The sequence below is a fragment of the Lacerta agilis genome, chromosome 11 (assembly GCF_009819535.1).
Source record: "Lacerta agilis isolate rLacAgi1 chromosome 11, rLacAgi1.pri, whole genome shotgun sequence".
Classification (NCBI taxonomy): domain Eukaryota; kingdom Metazoa; phylum Chordata; class Lepidosauria; order Squamata; family Lacertidae; genus Lacerta; species Lacerta agilis.
In genome coordinates, this window is record NC_046322.1 from 42,239,574 (window position 1) to 42,260,723 (window position 21,150).

General features: G+C 42.9%; 1 protein-coding gene across 1 annotated transcript in view; it reads right to left on the bottom strand.

Moving 5' to 3' along the window:
* MCC (MCC regulator of WNT signaling pathway) overlaps positions 1–20,805 on the bottom strand; it is a 221,733-nt gene extending 200,928 nt beyond the window's left edge. The window contains exon 1 of the mRNA XM_033164789.1: positions 20,571–20,805. Coding sequence (XP_033020680.1) covers positions 20,571–20,725 — 155 coding nt within the window. The 5' untranslated portion in view covers positions 20,726–20,805. The remainder of the gene's footprint in view (positions 1–20,570) is intronic.
* Between the last annotated feature and the right edge of the window lie 345 nt (positions 20,806–21,150).

Here is a 21,150-nt window from a genome sequence, read left to right on the forward strand (position 1 = left end):
AACTTCATTTTCCCCCCACTTCTGAAAAGGAACTTTGAGATCAGATTTCAGCCACTGAAGTAATGTTTGGACCAGGGCCGTCTCCACCCAGGGGTGCAAGGGGTGCAGTGCACCCAGGCGCCGTGCACCTGGGCACCAAACTCTGAGGGGCGCTAAATGCATACCGGTCACTCTCGATCGGCGGCAGTGAAAAGCAATGGAGCGCAAGTCCCCACCTCCCCTCCTCCATCATTCTGTTACTCCGTAGCATCAAACAAAAGCAGTTTTTTTTCTGCTGCATCGTTATTACACGTGAGTGATCACCCCCCCCAAAAAAAGGTCCACAACTTTGAGTTCGCCTTCCCTAAAAAAAGGGGTGCTGGGAGGATCTTTGCACCCCAGCGGCGCATATGCTAAAGACGGCCCTGGTTTGAACAAATGGTAAACTCCAGTGCTTTCTTGGCAGAGCCACATAAAGCAAACCCTTGAGAAACTACATACCCGTACTTTATGTTCTGGCGTTTGTAGGTGCCTTGATCATAGCAACTGAGAATGACCAAGACTACACAGAGGTTGTGAAACACATAAACAAAGAAGTAGAAGTAAAACAACCTGATGTATATTGTGCTCTAGGAGCCTTAGTTTGGTCAGAATCAAGTATACACTTCCAGAGTTAAGACTAAAGACATTACTTCTGGTAAATGAGCTATCATAGCCACTAGAGGGCTGTGAAAATTTGTGTCCTGGGGTTTTTAGACTCATCTACCCATGTGCTGCGATCTGAAACCAAAGAGGTGCATTGGTTTGCCAGATGTGAAATATATTGGCATTATTTTCAGCCCTACTTTTAAGACCTTGAAATTATTAGCTGAGAGAATATGAAACTGTTTCTAAAAAAATTCTTTTAAAAGAGTAAAGCTATATCTACTGCAACCAAATCAATGTTTACACAGGTGAATTGGGCATTTTCCTCTCCACACAATCACTCCCTAACATGAGGTGACATATTATAAATTCTGTGAACCATAGTATCCATCGGTACAACCTTTGACCATTTCTATTACCAAAACTGGAAAAAAGGTAAGATTGAAAGCTGGGGGAAAAACCACACCAATACATGCAGATAAAACCAAGTCAGATGTGGAAGTTCCAGCCCCCCCAAAAATTCAGGGAATTGTAGCTTGGGAGAGGGGCTCTCTCTGTGGTAGCCTTTAAGTTGTGCAACTCCCTTGCCGCAGAGGTGTATCTAACACCTTTACAGAAAGGTGCTTTATATACAGTCAGACTACTGATCCATCTCAGTATTGTCTGGACTGACTGGCAGTGGCTCTCCAAGATTTCAGAGAGGTTTCTCTTCCAGTCCTACCTGGTGCTCCTGGGAACTTCTGAACCATGGTCTCTCCCCTCCTTTATAGATTCTGCTGTACACTTTACATTGGCTTTGACAGCTAAGGTGTTTTTCTGAGACCTAGCTCTTCTGCTTTGTTTAACCTACACTATGCTAGCTTTGTTTGGAATTTGTTTTACTTGTATGATTATATTGTTGTAACTCACCCTGTGACCCTATGGCAGCTAAAAAAATCTTACAAATAAAATGAAGGAATTTCACCATGCATGCCAAAACCAACTTTAGACGTGGGGGGGGGGGATTTCCAATGGTAGCGTAACAGTATTATTTCCAAGTTTTCCATCAAGAAGCCTTGAAAACTTCACGGAATCATAGCATTGCAGAGAAAGAAGGGATCCCCCAAGGGTCATCTAGTCCAACTTTTAGCAGCAGTTATCTCAACGAAAGCATCCAGGACAGATGGCCATCCAACCTCTGCTGAAAACCCCGCAAGGAAGGAGAATCCACCAACTCTTGTGGGAGTCTGTTCGACCGCCGAATAACCTTGGGGTCCTTTTGATACTATGTGGGTAACTTTTTATTTGCCCGTGCTTTTTAGTGTCACCTTTTAGCACTCTGTGCGTGTTTCAAAGTCTTGCCTTTCAGTTAAATTCTAGCACAAGTTTACAGAGCCCTTAAAATCCATCCCAACATTAGAACCCATCTGAAAAGTATATCAGTGCGGAAAAGCTTAGCTCGGAACAATTAACCTAAGCTGCCTATAGCTATAAACATGGGGAACAATTTCCTGGCCTCCAACATATGACTGCTATTTGCCACATAATGTTAACATTGCACTGGCTTTATAATCTTCCACACTGCCAAGACTGTCAGTCACTGTATATCATTCATATCTTTTTTAAAACTCCAGTATTAACGTAGTGGAATGTATCATAGATTTACTGCATATCTGGTTCACTCAATGTCCATTAACCTTGCTGATTTAGTGACACAGAAAGTGTTTTCGACTCATAAATACCCATTTGAGCATGTGGGGAGTGGGGGAGGAAATCAAAGCTAATTTGCCTCTTTCAGGAAATTAGCTCTTATTTTAAAAGAACTTGCATAGCAGTATCCAATTAAAGATCCCAGAACTACAGTACAAGATGGTTAAGCCAAGATAACATTGCTTACGATAAGAAATGAAAACTGAAAGACAAACATGAAAAGCTGAAACCACAGTGGCTTTCCCCGCCACCAAGACAGGGCTCCCCCAAAGAGAAGTCAAAGAATGTGAAATATGGCAAGGTTCCTGCTGCAACATATTTCAACCAGCAGCTGCTATTCTGGGAAAAGTCCCAATGCTAATAGGAGTACGATGAGACAGATTCATTTCTAACACTATTAATTGATCAAAGAGATACTGGCAAGTTAAAATAGCTTCAATTCTCTGTGATGCAGACATTTAGAAGGCTCCTGGGAAGTCTGCAGCAGAGTAGAAGATCAAAATTTTCCAGCATAAACACAGTGGGAATCCTTACTCACAAAAACAACACTGTCAAACTGGCTTAAGGATTTATTATTTAGGTCCTATTTATAAAAGAACAATCTGACTGCATTCAGGGAGACCTTGACTTCCATGTAAGAACCTCCTTAGCAGGTGAAACAGCCCTGTGACAGCCTCTAGAACGGGGTCCTCAAACTTTTTAAACAGGGGGCCAGTTCACTGTCCCTCAGACACTGTTGGGACCGGACTCTAGTTTGAAAAAAAGCTCGTAATCTCTGTGCTTTCTGTTCTGCCATCTTATCAGCTCTTCTTGTCCTTGGGCTAAGCGGGGGAATACTTTCCAGAGACAGTGAATCTGTTAGCTCTCCCCCCCCCCACCCAGTGCTTCTTCTGCTAGCTGTTCCCCATCCAGTATTTCCTAGCTTCTGCCTTCTGAACTATGTCCCTCTGCAAACCACTGTTCCAAATCTATACTATCCTCCTGCTCCTGGTAAGATTCAGGATCCTGATCAGGAGCAGGGGGGGGGAGGCTCCCACCAATCCTCCCCAGTAAAGCCCTCCTCAGCACGGTCCCTGACACCTGCCAGTACCTATTGAATATAGAGCAGCAGCACTCTACTGTAGATTGACTAAAAGGCTCAAGGCAAAGATGTAGGGTTCTTTAGGTTGCTCACAACCCCCTATGATCAAACTACACCAGCTATATACTTTAACAAAACACTTTTATTCCTTAACAAAATGTACAGAACATAATATTGTAGTCAATTTAAATCAGGGCTTCCCAAACTTGGGTCTCTAAATGTTTTGGACTACAACTCCCATCATCCGTAGCTAACAGAACCAATGGTCATGGATGATGGGAATTGTAACATAAAACAAAGGTGAAGCAATATAGTAATTTATATTTTTAATATATTTCTCTGATTATCAAATTTTTACAAAAATAACTTTCTTCTAGGTGTTCCATAGTGACAGTTCAGTTTTGGGTGAGTGAGTAATTCATGAAGAAAAAAAGCATGGGGTTACCCAAATGCTTTTAATCTGCTATCATCAGATTTTTTAAAAAAATGTACCGGTAAATCTTTCTTATAGAAAATGCTGTATTGAATTTTATTTGGCAAAACCATACTGATTTCACTTCACAGTTAATGTTCTCATGAGCCAAGTTTTAATTTAAGAGGGTAGCACTTTTTTATTATTACGGTTAACCTTTTTTAAATATATAATTTAATGTTCAAAATTTCTTGCCACTTTTACTGAGATTGTGCAAATATGCTTTGCATATTTTAAAATTTAGTTCCCAATGAAAGTATCAGCAGGAATTAGGTGGCAAATGTTCTCATTAAAATGAACTGTGCTAATTAACACCTAGAGAACAGCCACTAAACAAGGGAGATAGTCCCTATTTTTGCTGCTAATTCTGTCAGATGCACATGAATACTCTCAGCAACAGTAAAGAGAGCTTACAGGTATTCAAGTAGTTCTTTCCAAACCAATTTTGCAGGCTTGTCTGGACAACCCTGCCACCACCCATCCTGCTTAAAATGTTCAGTGAAGTGCATTATGGCTTTAATTTGTTCTTCACCCCTTGTTTACTTTTTTTTAAAATAGAAGGAGGGAGAGGAAGGTTTCACTACAATTCTCTACATCTTTGAATGCTTTTCTCCTTCTTATTAGTCCCAATTTACACTTGCTAAGGAAGTCTCCTCAGACAAAAAATGTTTGGCATGAGGCCCACATGAAGGGGAAAGCAATCTTTGAACTCAGAAAATGGAAGCAATCCAAAATAAAACAAGGGTTGCATTGTATTTCAGAAGCTTCTGCCTTGATCAACTAGAAGGCTCAAAAGAGTGCAAATGCTGATACTGGCCATGTTCAGACAATCAAATACTGCAAGGGCTGTCACATGGAAGAGGGAACAAGCTTGTTTTCTCCTGCTCTGGAGGGTACGACCCGAACCAGTGCCTTCAAGTTACAAGAAAGGAGATTCCAACTAAACATCAGAAAGAACTGACAGTAAGAGCTATTCAGCAGTGGAACAGACTCCCATGAGAGGTGGTGGACTCTCCTTCCTTGGAGGTTTTTCAGCAGAGGTTGGATGGCCATCTGTCATGGATGCTTTAGCTGAGATTCCTGCATTGCAGGCGGTTGGACTAGATGACCCTCAGGGGTAACTTCCAACTCTACAATTCTATAATATCTCAGTTTAATAAGCCAAATGATGCACAAACGCCAGGCACCCCACTAGCTGCCACTTCACATCTTCCTTTATGCGAGCACAACTCAAGAAGCCACAATTAACCATAGTTCTAAGTTTGGACATAATAATGGAAAACTAATTAAATCAGCATCACACACTCCAGATTAATTCTCAAATGCCTCTTATATACTGGCATAATTCCATAGAGGCAGGATCTTTGAGATGCAAGAAGGCGGAGTGCGAAAAAGAGATCATGGGCCACCATAACGACATTTGTTAGGCCGGCACTAGAAGCAAGAATATTTAGGGCAAAGGAACTTAACAGCATCTCCACTCCCCAGTATTGGCTGCTGCCAGTGCTTTCTTGAAGGGAGGGAGTGGGCTGTGGAACATCTAGCCTAGTAGTGTGAATACCCTGCCCTCCAAAATACAAACTATATCTAAACCAGACAGCTTTGGCCCCACCACTGAGGGCTGAACTAGCTTTTCTACTAACCTGTTGCACTAAATCAGGTATGTCCAAATTAAAAAAAAGCTCAACAACTTTGGTCGGCCCTCATGCACGATCACTTCATCAAATCTGGCCCTCTTTGAAAAAAGTTTGGGCACCCCTGCACTAAATGAATCTGAACTGCTTAGGGCAGGCATCCCCAACCTGCGGCCCTCCAGACGTTTTGGCCTACAACTCCCATGATCCCTGGCTAACAGGACCAGTGGTCAGGGATGATGGGAACTGTAGTCCAAAACATCTGAAGGGCCGAAGGTTGGGGATGCCTGTCTTAGGGGTCTGTGTAATGTAATTGTAATGCTGACATTGTAACATTTACTGAATTGCTGGCTTTGTTTTATTTTAATTTGTCAGATTTGTAGTGTTGTTGTTTTTTTAAATAAAAAGCAATGCTGCGTTTTTTTATTTGTTTGGTGTTTACTGTGCATGGTCCGTCATAGAATAGTGTCATATAAATTTGAACTGAGGGTTCCATAATCTCACTTTCCCTCACCTCACTGTGGAGAAAGGGGGAGCCGGGCTAAGGCAAATGAGAAGACCTTAAGACTTTCTTCCAACCTAGAGATAGAAAAGAGAAAATATAAACCCTGCCCCCTTAACCAGTGTGTTCAGCTTAAGCCTGGGATTTGTTTTGGATCAGTGCTGAATGGGCACTCCAAGCCTAGAGTACCAGTCAGGTACTGAGGCAAACAAACTTGCCTCCACTTCTCCAATGCAGCTCTGAGCTGTTAGTGGGGGTTGGGGCTGGTGAGGGCGCGTTTTCTATTCCCCCCCTCCCCAACTCCAAGCTTAAGGGTTCGGGATAAGAAGGCAGAGAGATCGTGGCAAGAACAAATTCCTGGTTGGCCCGTTTGTTGACCCCTGATTAAACTAAAACTAAATTAAAATCACAGCTCTTCACTAAAAACACGCTATAACAGAAAAGTAAATCAAATACAAACTTGAAATTAAACCCTCAAGTAAAGGTGCCACAGCTTGAACAGCTAGCAGGTAACAAGTGTAATATACACAATATTAACCTTTCTACACCAAAGAAGAAGTCAATGAACCACAGACTACTTACAAAAACAGATCTAATATGTTTACATCCAATACACACACAGAGTTAAAAATAAAAACAGCATGACATTTTGGATTCCAATAGATTATATAACCTGCCCAACCAGACGTCAGACATCAGACCACTTTCAGTGTTAAGAAAAGCAGGATGGCGAAAGGTAACAACTACATGTTAAAATTGAGTCCTTGGAGTTGGGACAAAATGCCGAAAATGACTGATTGTAACAAGAAAGGAAGGTCGAACATTTTAAAAAAAAACATTCCATACAGAGTTACCAGATATAAACTCCTCTTGCAGATTAAAGGATATGGAACAGTTAAAACAAAAGTCAACACATCAGTGGCTGTTAAAATAAAGGATCAACATCGGAACTGTATTATTTGGATTAAATAAACGGATTGGAGCAGGAACAAGGAATCAATATCTCCTAAAAATTTCCTAAAATCAGAACAAGGGAAGTCAACCAAAATGTTTAATTTGGAATCTGACAATTGGCTTTCTTAACTGAATCATGATTTGGTATTGTATAAATGTGGTCTATATTGGATTGTTATTAATGAAAAATTAATTAAAATATTATATATATATATATAAAGATAATATTACCTGCCCAAGAGCAGCACATCCCATTTCGCTGCCTGAGGCAAAACATGCCACCGCCGCTGTCTTCCTTAGCTGGGTTGTGTGATGGCACGTGCAAAGCCACAACAGCTTCTAGCAAGATATTGCAAGACCTCGTCAAAATCTCAAGAGATTTCAGGTACACCGTGAGATCTTGCAAAAAGCTGGTGCTGGTTCTCCACTCAGGGGCATAGCAAGGGGGGGTGTAGGGGGCAGACCGCCCCAGTTTCCATAATGGAGGGGGTCACAAATTATCAAGCAACAATTACTGCCCTACTAGGGCAGTTCATTTAAAAAAAAACTTTTTATTAAAAAAAATGGCTGCTCCAAAGGTCTTATCTTACTATACTAGGGATTATATAGCTACATATGAAATTTCATGCATATCGGTTAATATCTTGACCCTCCTCCACCAAAATAGCTGTTTACTTGGCTGTTTTCCTATGTCGTGAAGACTGAAATTTCAGTTCAGTGGAGCACTTACTGTTCCCAACCCTAACCCTGTGGAAAGCCAACTAATTAGACTTTAATTTGATTTTGAGATGTTTTTAGGAGGTAATTTAATTATTGTTTGATTTTATACCAATGTTATGCATCTGATCTTAGCCACCCTGAGCCCGACTTCGGCCGGGGAAGGCGGTATATAAATAAAAGTTTTTTTTATTATTATTTTATTATTATTCCTTTGTAAGAAAATATGAAATAATGTAAAACCATTTTTGCAGGGGGGGAATCAATGGGGGGGGGTGACAAGAAATTTTCCGCACCAGGTACCACCTGACCTTCCTATGCCTCTGTCTCCACTGTTGGAGGGGCACTGCCTCCTGGGCTTCTGCCACCCAAGATGGTTGCTTCTCCCTGGCTCATGGACAGGTGGGCAAGCCCTGAAAGCGCCTTATCTGCACTATTTGTAGGCTTATCAGATTTTGACCAGGGAAACTGAGGTCATTGTAAGGAAAGTCCTGCTCAAACTCAATGTGGGCTGTAAAATGGAGAAGGAAAAGGCATGTGGATAAAATACACATGACTACCCTAATCTCTTCCAAATTAGGTTTAAACAAATTATCCAGTGACAAACTGAAATATGTGAAATAAGAATCTGTATAAATATATTAGAAACCATAAGGAGGCAATGTAAAACCACTTCTCAGATTATCAGCACACAAGAGTAATCCTTTTTCCTCCAGCAAGCTATGTAACAATTATCATAAAAATGTGAAATTACTCCTTTCAGTGGCATCATACAGGAATAAGATCACCTATTTAAATTGCAAGAGACTCTTTTTTTGAAAAAAAAAAAATGCCAGTTAAAACACCATCTCTAAACCTGTATGCTAAAATCTGACGCACAGACCGTGAAATCACTAAAAGCTCATAAATGTTAGCTCTCTGTGCTACACACATAAATTCAAACAGGTTTCTTCACAAGTTCACAATGTATTTTCCTAAACATGGGGAGGCAAGTCCAAACCCATCGCAAACTAAACACTTTACTAGACCACCTGTGTGGTCCTTATGCACATACAAACTACATTACGTAAACCCTACTAATTTCAGGTTTCAAACAGGTTTTGTGCACATAGGGACCATACAGCTGGTCAAGTAAAAATGCATAGGTCAAGTGGCCAGGCCTTGGCACCAAGATCCTGTTTCTCACACACACCCAGAACCCAGGGTTGTTGGAAGGTGGTCATTACAGAGACAGTTAAAACTGTGTAACAGACTGTTTGTTGGTATACCATCACAATGGCCTTTTGATGTCATCAACCTACTGCATAGTATCAGATAGTAGAATTCAACAATCTCTTGACCAGTGTTAGAAACTGAGATATGAAAGCTAGGAGCTAAATGGTATCTTAATCCTAGGTTGTGGGCACAAGAACGGAATGTCTAGGCGCTTTTTTTAATACAAGAAGAATACAAAGCTGAAAATGAATGAACTGCAGTTTTCACATGGTCTAGTCATTCCCCTGCCCACCCCCCTAATATTCTTAAGAGGGTCTCTTCTCCAGTCTTCAGAGTGTAGCTGGAAGTGGGGAGACAGAAAAAGGTCCTCCTTTCCTTCCACTCTGCAGTTTTAATCTGAAATCTTAGGCGCAGTATTGCACCCAGAGCTCAGAATTCCCTGTCGCAAAATGCACCTAGAACAATGGGAGTTTCGAACACTGCTCTTGACACAGCAGTCCTGTAGGACAAAAGGTGGAGGGAATACATCTTAAGAATAGATAGAGCTTGCCATCAGCAGCTTTTATAAGCACTTGCATTAAAAAAAATACAGCAATGTGCTTTCTTTTCAATCTGTTGCCTAATCAAACAGGTGCAACTTTTAAATTAATTGAAGCTTCACAGTGCAATCCTATGCAGTTCTCCTCAAAGGCAGACCTGTTGAATTCAAAGGAACTTACTTCCACCCAGGAAAGTGTTTATAGGATTGCAACTTTTAGTTAAGTTATTAAACACTGTAAGGTAAGGTAAGGTAAGGTAAGGTAAGGTAAGGTAAGGTAAGGTAAGGTAAAGGACGCCTGGACGGTTAAGTCCAGTCAAAGGTGACTATGGGGTTGTGGCACTTACCTTGCTTTCAGGCAGAGGGAGCCAGCATTTGTCCACAGACAGCTTTCTGGATCATGTGGCCAGCATGACTAAACCGTTTCCGGCGCAACAGGACACCGTGACGGAAACCAGAGTGCACAGAAACTCTGTTTAGCTTCCCGCCACAGCGGAACCCGCGTCCCTTGTTAACACTGTAGTAACTGAACGCACCTAATACCTAATCACTCTCTTTCTCCCCACCATTTACTCCTTATATCATTGATCTTTAAAAGAACCACAAAAAATGTGACACTTTACATTACAAAGATTGCTCAGGAAGCCTTTTTATTCCATGCAGCATCTTCTCACTTGTCAGCTTTTCTACATCCTTGTTAGAAGCCTTTTATGGAAAAATGAAGCTCACCGCTATGACTAGAATCTAGGTTTGTTACAACCACGGACCTCCAAAGGGGTTCCTCTTACAGCAAGCTGGTTTGCCCAGTTTGCTTCTCTGCAAGATGCTCCTTATGGACAACAGTCGAATGATCACAATTTACCACTTAATTACCTATCCTGCAGTCTAGGTCTGCCTAGCAACACTGTGCAATGTATACTTTGTAGTAGCTCTGTTTCCTTAATCTGAATTAACAAAAGCATGGGTTCTAGATGCAGAAAGGCATTTATAGAAACACCAAACATCAAGTCACCAAGTCTTACTCACAGTCCTAGCCTCTCTATTTTTTGTGCTCTCCCCTGCTCAAAATTCTGTTCAGTGAACCATTAATTTAACCTAACTATATTTCTAAAGTCCTACCAATATCACTAGGAACTGTGAAGCAGACAATTAAGAACGCCTGAGCAATTTTATTGCAGCGCATCAATTTTTCCTACCAGATGTGCAAAGCTTCCAAGGTGAATTTCATTTACTGATGTTCATTATATAATTTTGTTTGGCTCTTAAGTGACTCTGTATACATGATTATGACCAAGCTAAGCCTCCTAGAGCACAATATACATCAGGAGGCTTAGTTCCAGAATCCAGAGTTAACGCTAAGTATGTTACTTCTGGTGAATGAGCCACTGTAGCCGCTAGAGGGCTGTTAAAATTTGTGTCCCGGGCATTTTAAGACTCATCTACCCATGTACTGTCTGGAATTAAAGGGACATATTCTTAAGATTTAGTGTCAGGAAATAACGTAATCCTGGACACAGCAGAGTGAACAAAGGTTTTCTGGAAGCTTCTGGCTGTAGAGCATTGACTGGACAGCACAACGCAGGAACTCAGCAACTCACTTGGATAACTATATACAGTATTTATTGAAGCAACTAGTATCCATAAGTTACTATGTAGAGACTTTGGAAATAAAAGAAACAAAAGTAAAACCTCTCCTCTGTCTCTCTCTCTCTCTCAACCTTCATTAACCAAAACTACACACACCACACACCACAGCTCTCACACAGAGCTCATTCTTTAGGAACTCCTTAACCAATCACAAGTTGTTGCTAAGGGTCTGGAGAGAGAGCAGATCTTGGCTTTCAGCCAACAGTTAATTGCCAAAAGGTAGATAGCTGACTTTCTGCACGTAGGCACTTTGAAATCTCTAACACATATTGATTGCCAGATGCCCCAGCTCCCCTACCCCAATACATTAGGCCAACCAATACCACAAAATAGTGGGCAAGCTTTGAGTACTGTATTACACTCCTGCTGCACTGGCTGACAACTTGTTACTAGGTCAAACTCAAGGTGTTTCTATTAGCATATAAAACCCTCAGCAGCTGACTTGAAAGACTGCCTAAAGGCACATGCGGCCACTCTCCTGCTTCCATCTGCAGAACTGACACTTTGACAAGTGCTGTATCATGTTCATGGAAGAAATCACTTGTAAGAAATCCATCTTTTGGTTGGCCAGCAACATTTCTCTGGAACTCCCTTCCTATTTAGTATTAGACAGATCCCTTTGCTGTTTCCAATGCCTGCTAAAAAAAATAAATAAATTATGCCATCCTACTCAGATATGGGGGATGCGGGTGGTGCTGTGGTCTAAACCACAGAGCCTACGGCTTTCCGATCAGAAGGCCGGCAGTTCAAATCCCCGCAACGGGGTGAGCTCCCATTGTTCGGTGCCAGCTCCTGCCAACCTAGCAGTTTGAAAGCACGTCAAAGTCCAAGTAGATAAATAGGTACTGCTCCAGTGGGAAGGTAAACGGCGTTTCCGTGCGCTGCTCTGGTTTCGCCAGAAGCAGCTTAGTCATGCTGGCCACATGACCCGGAAGCTGTACGCCGGCTCCCTCAGCCAGTAAAGCGAGATAAGCACTGCAACCCCAGAGTCATCCGCGACTGGACCTAACAGTCAGGGGTCCCTTTACCATTACCTTACTCAGATATGGAATTTTATTGTGCTTATTTGTTTTTAAAGTCTGTTGATTCTATCAGTGCTTTCTTATGAATATTCTATACTGTTTTTCGTAAACTGCTTAGACAACGGTTGATGCTATTATAAAGTGGTGTATCAGTTTTGTTAGATAACTAAATAGTAGTCCATGTCTTGTGGAAGCTGTCGTTCCAAACAATGCACGGAGGGCAATAAGTAAGGGTGGCTGCTCTAAGGTCATCTAGAAACATCATACACAATGACCCAGCTAAAAAAAACCAATGAAGGAAAAGGTAAAGGACCCCTGGATGGTTATGTTCAGTCAAAGGCGACTATGGGGTGCGGCACTCATCTCACTCCAGGCTGAGGGAGCCGGCGTTTGTCCACAGACAGCTTTCCAGATCATGTGGTCAGCATGACTAAACCGCATCTGGTGCAACAGAACACCGTGACGGAAACCAGAGTGCACGAAAACGCAGTTTACCTTCCCGCTGCAGTAGTACCTATTTATCTACTTGCACTGGCATGACCCAGCTAAAAAGAAAAACCAATCATCCCCACCAGGGCTAGGCAATGTATCGATACATCGTCCAAAATCAGTTTGAAATCCACAAAGCGATAATGTTTTCATAATATTTGACATTGAGATATATCACAATGTGTGTATGTGCGCTATGTAAAAAAAACTACAATATGGGAAAAACCGTGAAGCCGGTCTTCACTTCTCTCATGATTCCTGCTGCCCCTGTTGGTCTGGGCTATAAAATAACAGTTGTAACAATATGTGAAAGGAAAGGAAAAAATGTATCCGTTTTAGACCCCTAAGTAGTCGCAGTTGCCAATATATTATCCCGCTGCCCTCTACATAGTTACCATATTTTTACCATATCCCTGTGTATAAGACAACCCCTATTTTGGGGGGACTCTGAATTAAGGAAATGGGGGGGTTGCCCAGAGTTGTTGAGCTTTTGGGGGGGAGATTGCACGCCTGGCCAAAGACACCTATCGTCTGCCCACTCGCCACCAGCAGCAGAAAATCGCCCACCCAAAAGCCGCTGACAACCACCTGCTCGTGGCTGCCACCAATCGCCCACCCCCACTCTGCACTATCCGTGTATAAGACAACCTCCAATTTTAAACATTTATTTGAAATAAAAGAAACCTTGTCTATTAGACGGGAAAGTATGGTACATCCTTATTTCAGATATCGTGATATATCGGTATATTGCAATGCTTAATAGAAATATATATATATATATATAAATGTCCAGTAGCACCTTAGAGACCAACTAAGTTTGTTCTTGGTATGAGCTTTTGTGTGCATGCACACGTCTTCAGATACACGAAAGCTTACACCAAGAACAAACTTAGTTGGTCTCTAAAGTGCTACTGGACAATTTTATTTTTTATATATATTTCTACTGCGTCAGACCAACACGGCTACCTACCTGAATCTAGAATGCTTAGTAGATGATAGATACAGAACAGTGTTGAAAACCCAATCTCACTGCACCCAAATTCCCACAACACAAAACCAAAACATATGGCTAGATTTGTGCGCAGCCCTTTGAAGAATCAAAGGTTACAGATTTTGAGATTTTATTTACTTTTATTTTTATTAAATTTCAAGTATAAATAACATAAACAAACACTGCTAAATGAGTGTTAATTTTTCCTTATGGCTGTTTCCCCCCCCCCCAAAAGAGACACACTTTCAGCATACATTTCCTTAAATGATTGGGCTATGATGGTTAACTTGATGAGAGAATTCAAAATATTCCTATCTTATTTCCAACACCATAACATAGTAAAATAAAAGTCAGCAGCATAACCTTATAATATAGTGAAATTAAAGTTAACATGTTACCGTTGCTTGTTTCAACATTATGCTGCTGTGCAGTTGCAAATAAATGCTCTCTGCCTAAAGTAAGAATAAAGCACATCTCTTAGTAATTTAAAAAAACAAAGCATATGTAGAGTACACAAGGCAAATTATAAAACACAATTGTGAATCATTAGTGTACTCTCCTATACCACTGGTGATTAATGTGGCCTGGCTTTCTAATTAGAGACCTTATCTTACACATGCATACATGACCGAACACAAATTTAAGGCTTACAAGGTTTACAGAAAAATCTGGGGAAGCAATTTTGCAAATCTGTAAAAATAATTATGACGCAAAACAGAACTGTACTGTGCGATAATGTCATGTTTTCAACATTTCTGACACTAGCTTCTATCTTGGATTGGAGCACATGCTTCAGCGTTCAGGTTGCCTATTAAAATTACATGTGTGAGCTTGCAAGAAGCAAACCACTAACATGCGAAACAAGGTGGAGAGGGGCCACAAAGGAAAGCCACCAGTGAGGCGGAGAACAGAGAAGGGAGAAAGGAAAAACCCCTGCCCCAAGGAGAGGGGACAGGAAGCAGCTGTGAAACTTGCTGAGAGTCCCCTGCAAAACAACAACAACTAGAAGAAGACTGAAAACACCTGATTCTAGGACACAGAACAATTCAGTCACATAGAAACTGCCCTGGAACCTTTATCTGTTCATTGTAAATACAAGAGAAAGCTTGCCTTAGGGGAGAAGAGTCTATCTCCTAACTGCCAGAATAGGAGACTCACCATCCCCTCCAGTGTCTAGAGCAGGGTTTCCCAAACTTGGGTCTCTGGCTGATTTTGGAACACAACTCCCATCATCCCTAGTTAGCAGGAACAGTGGTCAGGGATGATGGGAACTGTAGCCCCAAAACAGCTGGAGTCCCAAGTTAGGGAAACACTGGTCTAAATCACAGGATGGCAAGACCATTGAGAGAAAAACCAACTCTTCAGAGCAATGCCTAGCACGTACGTTTTAAACAAGCAAAACCATATTTAAACTAAACCACAGTTCAGAAGCAGAAAGGCGTTTCCCCTAAGAGTTCCAATAATCCTATTCAACGCTGAATCGTTTCCCAATGAACTTCTCAGTTTCTGCAGTATTCTTGTCATTTTACAGTCAGGATACTAGCTGTTTGTTTGTTTGTTTGTTTGTTTGTTTGTTTGTTTGTTTGCCAGAACAGCTAGAATGTCTCTTGCATACGTGAAAGCGAGTCATGTGCAGTTCCAATCTCCTAAAGGCCTTTCTTGCGTGTGCAAAAATGCATTTGCCACGGAACATTCCTTGAAGGTTACCGGTAAGTGGGAGGAAGAGGCTTTTAAACCATCTCTCCACAGGTTGCTTTTTCCACTATGGGAAAACTGCACCCAACTCAGCGTTGTATATACCGGTAGCTCACCCCAAAGATACTGTCTACTTTACACAACCATCAACTTCTTGTAAGCCCATGGTGGAGCAGGATCTATTGGCAGATATCCAGGCTACTTCCAGTGTACCAGCAAAGCTTTTCAACTCCCAACTCTGAGCGAAAAGGCAAGATATAAATAAATGAAGAACAAATGTTTATCATTTTAGCTGCCATCACTTTTTATGTATTTAAAAAAACAACACCAATTGCCAAAAACATTACTGCTGTGCACTACAGTGTTTGAATTTTAAACAGACACTACTGCATTTTGGTAATTTAGTTACAAAAATGTCTGTATTCTGGTAGGAAAGTATAATGTATGCCATGTGACTAAATGAGTTCCAAATTATATTCCACTGCCAAATTGAATTCCCATCCAATATCAGCCAGCAATTATCCTTTTATCTGCCATTTTAAAATGTCAGCCTAACTATTCATAGACAGACAATTAATTGTTCTCTCAGGAGGTGCTCTTTTCCTCTCCATGTGTGGCTCTGCTAACAAGCAAGTATTTAAAGAGTTTTCAGTTAAATGCGCAGCAAAGGGTTCCCACAGTTGAGACTCCATATAACTTCATTATGCATGCAAATATATATTATTCGATTTATATCCTGCCCTTCCTCCTGAAGGAGCCCAAGTAATGGTAAAATGTTTAGAAAGAGCTACAACCAAGAACAGTTTTAAAACACTCTTTAAAACTATGAAAAAACATTCACAACCAACGATCTTGGAGTTGCCAGGAACAGTATCCTTCAGCCATCTAATGCCTGAGTAAACAATGATGTTTTAATTCCCTCTCCCAAAATAAAGTCCATAATGACACCTCACTAGGGAAGGCATTCCACAAACAGGGAGCCATCACTGAAAAGGCACTACCACAAGTCACTGTCAACTGGGCAGCCACCACCACCAATTAAAACATCATTGTTTACTCAGGCATTTGATGGCTGAAGGACACTGTTCCTGGCAACCCCAAGATCATTGGTTGTGAATGTTTTTTCATATCTTTATATTGCAGGAGGCACTCTTTGAGGTACTCAGGTTCCAAGACATTTAGGACTTGATACGCGGGTGGCGCTGTGGGTTAAACCACAGAGCCTACGGCCTGCTGATCAGAAGGTCGGCGGTTGGAATCCCCGTGATGGGGTGAGCTCCCGTTGCTCGGTCCCAGCTCCTGCCCACCTAGCAGTTCGAAAGCACGGCAAAAGTGCAAGTAGATAAATAGGTACTGCTCCAGCGGGAAGGTAAATGGCGTTTCCGTGAGCTGCTGTGGTTCGCCAGAAGTGGCTTAGTCATGCTGGCCACATGACCCGGAAGCTGTACGCCGGCTCCCTCGGCCTGTAACGCAAGATGAGCACTGCAACCCCAGAGTCGGAAACGACTGGACCTAATGGTCAGGGGTCCCTTTACCTTTTTATGCTAGTACTAACACATTCAATCTGGCCTCATAGCTCTCTGCCAGTCAGTGCAGCATTTTCAGGACTGACGACACATGGTTCCACTATGCTGCCCCAGTTACAAGCCTAACAACTGCATTCTGCACTAACCTGTCCCCATCCGCTAAATGAAGACATGTGCAATGGAAAAGTGGAAAAGAATAAAATGCAATTCTTCCCTCACCTGGCTCTGGTGGCCGAGAAGCAGCTTCACAAAGGGTAGGGAAATTACAAAAGAAGGCTAAATTAATTTCAGAGCTGCATGAATGATAGAACTGATTTTTTAAAAAATTAAATATTCATAACCCACAGAGCAAATTGCACATTTAGAAGAAAAGGCATTCCATTCACTCTTGAACTGTTCACTGTGACTGTTGGTGGTCTGTCTAGGATTTACTGGTTCAGTGGTGCTCCAGAAGTTGGGCATTTATAGGCTTTATGTTTCTCTTCTCCCAATTAAACATACAGATGTCTGAACTTATTTACTGCAGAGCAAAACCAAGCCTAAAGGCTTAGATCTGGAAACGAGGAGTTAAAGTAGCATGCAGCTTCTACTGGGGCCATGACAAGGGTGGATAAAAATCAATGATTTTTAATATATATATATTTTAAAAATATTTTTTATTTAAATCAGATCTTTTTTTATTTAAATTGGATTTTTTAATTTAAATTGGATCTTTAAAATAAAATGCTTTAGGCATGCAAAATGTTGACCTTGTCTTTACTGCCTTTGGGGTTCTTGCTTTGGACAAATCTGAACATCTGAGTTAACCTCCAGATTATAACCAGGGAACCATTTCAATACTCAAGAAGATACGGACTGCATGTTAGAGGATTATGCCTTCCAAACTTACAAAAGCAAATATTCTACTCATATGTTTGACAATGGAGGCGTTTCAGATAAGCAAAATGTCCATTTAAAACCATCAGCATGTGGAAACACTATTACAATACCATGGGCAAGATAAAAAGATGTATGTGGTGTACTAGTGGCAAGAGATGGACACTACACCTCCTGGCCCAATAACTACCATATTGGCCTGAATATAAGCTGCACCCCAATATAAGCTGCGCCTTTAAAATTGGAGTGGGGGGGGAGAAAAAATACCCGAATATAAGCCGCTCCATTCCTCGCTGCTCCTGGCTACATATGGGGCAGGGGGCAGAGCCACGCTGCTTTTCCGCCTTTCCCCTTCCTCATCCTCTCCCCTCCCAACCTTGGGGGAGAGGACGGGGGACTATGCACGGGGCGGGCTCCATTTTGCTGCACTCCTGGCGCTGTTTGCCCCGCGCTACTGGCTTCATACCATAAAGTTATGAATATAAGCCACACTTTAACTTTTCACAGTTGGAATTTTTTTGGGGGGGGAGTGAGGCTTATATTCAGGCCAATACAGTAATCCACAAAACCCAACAACTATGTCTTGACAGCTTAACCACATACACACAAATAAAAAATTCCCTTACATAATACCATCTATCAATTCCCAAACATTTTAAAAACATGTACAGTATCTTAAAAACTAGCCCTACATAGCACCTCAGGTGGCACAATCGTTCAGTGCATCTGGCTTTTAACCAGAAGGTTGGTGGTTCAAGCCCACCCAGAGACGTCTGTGGGCAGGATTCCTACATTGTTGGGGATTGGACTAGGTGACCCTTCGGGGTCTCTCTTCCAACTCTTTGATTCTATGATCTATGAAAATCAGACAAGCTGTAAGTAGAACTGTGGATTTCATTCATTGGGGCATGTAAAAACATGACATTTCCCCACCACCACCACCATAAACATGTCACAGAAATACACATAGTGGAATTGGAGAGACCTACTGAGGGACTGTTTATAGGAATTTTGTTTTGCTTCTGTCCTGTGCCTCTTCCCACTAGAGGGGAAATGAAATAACATGTATACTACCTACCCACCTTGCATGGGTGTAGCAAGGACTTTTGTTGGAGGGCAGAACTGACAAGATTGGTCAGTTAAGTATTTCTATTGTTTTACTTGATCTCAGAGGGAGCAGCGCCCCCCCCCCGCCCCACCTTGGCTATGCCCATGCTACCTTGGCTGGCAGTGCTACCTGCAGCTGTGCACACTCTGTATGAAAGTCATTATTCACAGATGTTATATATGGGTGCTCTCTAAAAAAAAAACCCTTCTGCTTCTATTTCTTCCAAAGTGCCGTCCATTTAGATAAGATCACCAACACAACCATTATCAAGTCCTTCACTCCTTTCAGCTCCACCAAAGCATCATGAGATGTTCTGGGTCAGCTACCAGAAACCCACTGACTTCCAGGTGTCATTTCACAACAATTCTCATCATCCTTGATCACTGGCTATGCTTGCTGATGCCAATGGGAGCTGGAATCCAAGAAAATCCAGAGGTTCACAGGTACTTCACCCCCATCCCTTATCATGCAGTGTCAAGTCCTTTAGCAAGGGGGGGGGGTCAGTTCTTGGACAACTGGGAACAGGAAATGCAGACCCTGCCCTCTCCCTGGCTGGCAGCAGGGTGTGAACTGCTACTGCTGCCACAATGCCAAGCTAAAGCAAGTTCTGGAGCTAACCTGCTCCCTCAACGTTGGTGCAAATGAACCTAAAACTACCAGCTCGGCTTAATTTGAACTACAGCTCAGCATGCATGGTAGTAATGAAGGAGAAAGTGCCTCAGGGCGTGAACAGAACACCTGGAGTCCCCACCACTATGCAACTATAATCAGCACTTGTGTATTCAGGAGTTCCCAGGGCAAAGAACATAACTGCCTGACACCACAATAACAAAAAAACAAAAAAAAAGAGGAGAGGAATAACTTGCTGGGTAGCAGTTTCTTCCGAAAGATTTAACCACCAATTTCTATAGGAAGGCTTTCAGTCACAGCGACCACCTTGCCAGAAAGGCCGGCACACCACAGGCGAACTAGTAGGCTTCTTCCTGACCGCAGCATGATTAGCGATAGCTCAGCAACGGAAGAACCAGACTGAAATACCCCTCAACGTGTGGGAAAATAGTATCTGGGATACAGCAATGTCCGATCATCTCGCCAGACACAGGAGGGAAATTAAAGACATAACAAATAGAGACACCTTCCAAGAAACGTGGACCCCTCTCTTTAACTATGTTTATGACCAGAAACAAGACCTTCTTATACCAACTGCTCAATATTCTCAGTGGAAGGGTAATGCCAAGTAATATGTTTGAATACTGAATGTGTAAAGTGTATGTCTAGAGCAGTGGTTCCCAACCTTTTTTTGGCCATGCCCCACCTAAGTATCTCTAAAATCCTGATCCCCTCCCCCCCCCGTTGACATATAATTCTTATTATTCGAAAAGTGAACTACAAGTTTCCAAATTGTTCCCCTTAAAAATCAAATTGCCCCCGTGGGGCGTGCTCACGTTGGGAACTACGGGTCTAGAGACAATTGCTGGATAAGTGTGTACAGTAATGGCTATTGTATTAGTATTTGTTAAAAAAACAATAGAATATCTGTGTTGTTGGCCGGCACGCTGTCCTGGGTGTGATGCTGTCTGATCCCCCCTGCTGATCTCCCTGCCCAAGAAGCGTCCGTCCGTCTGCCGGTCTGTCTGTCCGGGGGCACCTCCCCTGCACCTCCGTCGTGCAAGAAGCGCAACTCACATCTGAGAAACTTGCTCAGAAGTTGAGCTGCCACTTTTTCGGCGGGTGTGTGTGTGCGCGCGCGCAGAGAGAGAGCAGCTGGCTGCACCAGCGGCTGCGGTTACCTGCTGATAAAGCCGTCGCCGTCGCCGTCGCAGGTCTGGAAGAGGCGCCTCATCCTCTCCTCCTCGCCGGTGCTGGAAGTGTCGCTGCTGCTACTCGCGGTGCTGCTCAGGCTCACCTCCACCACCACGGCCGGGGCGGCCGCTGCCGCCATCATGCGCTCTTCTCCAGAGGAGCAAGAGGAGGAGGCGGAGGCCGTGGCAACGTCCGCACAAGTCCGGTCCCTCGGAATTCTCCGTCTGTGGTTCCCTCAGCCACAAGCCCGTGTGCGCGCCAGCGCGCGCGCGCGCAAATCGCCTCCCGGCCCTGCTGCCGTACAAAGCGCGAGGGCCACACAATGCAAACAAGGGGGTGGGGAATCCCATGCAAGCGCTTCTCCTCGCCTCGCGCACGAATTCAGCGCGCGCCGCCTCACGCGCCAATCAGTGGCATCCTGGGGATCCGGCGCGCCTTTGCAAGGAGGAGCAGCAGCCGCCCGCCCGCCCGCCTCAGGCACCTCCTTCTGGCGAAGGGGTCGCGCGCCCCTCGAGGGAGACGCGGGAGAAAAAGGGCCGGAGTTTTTCCGGTGTTTGCAGAGCACCA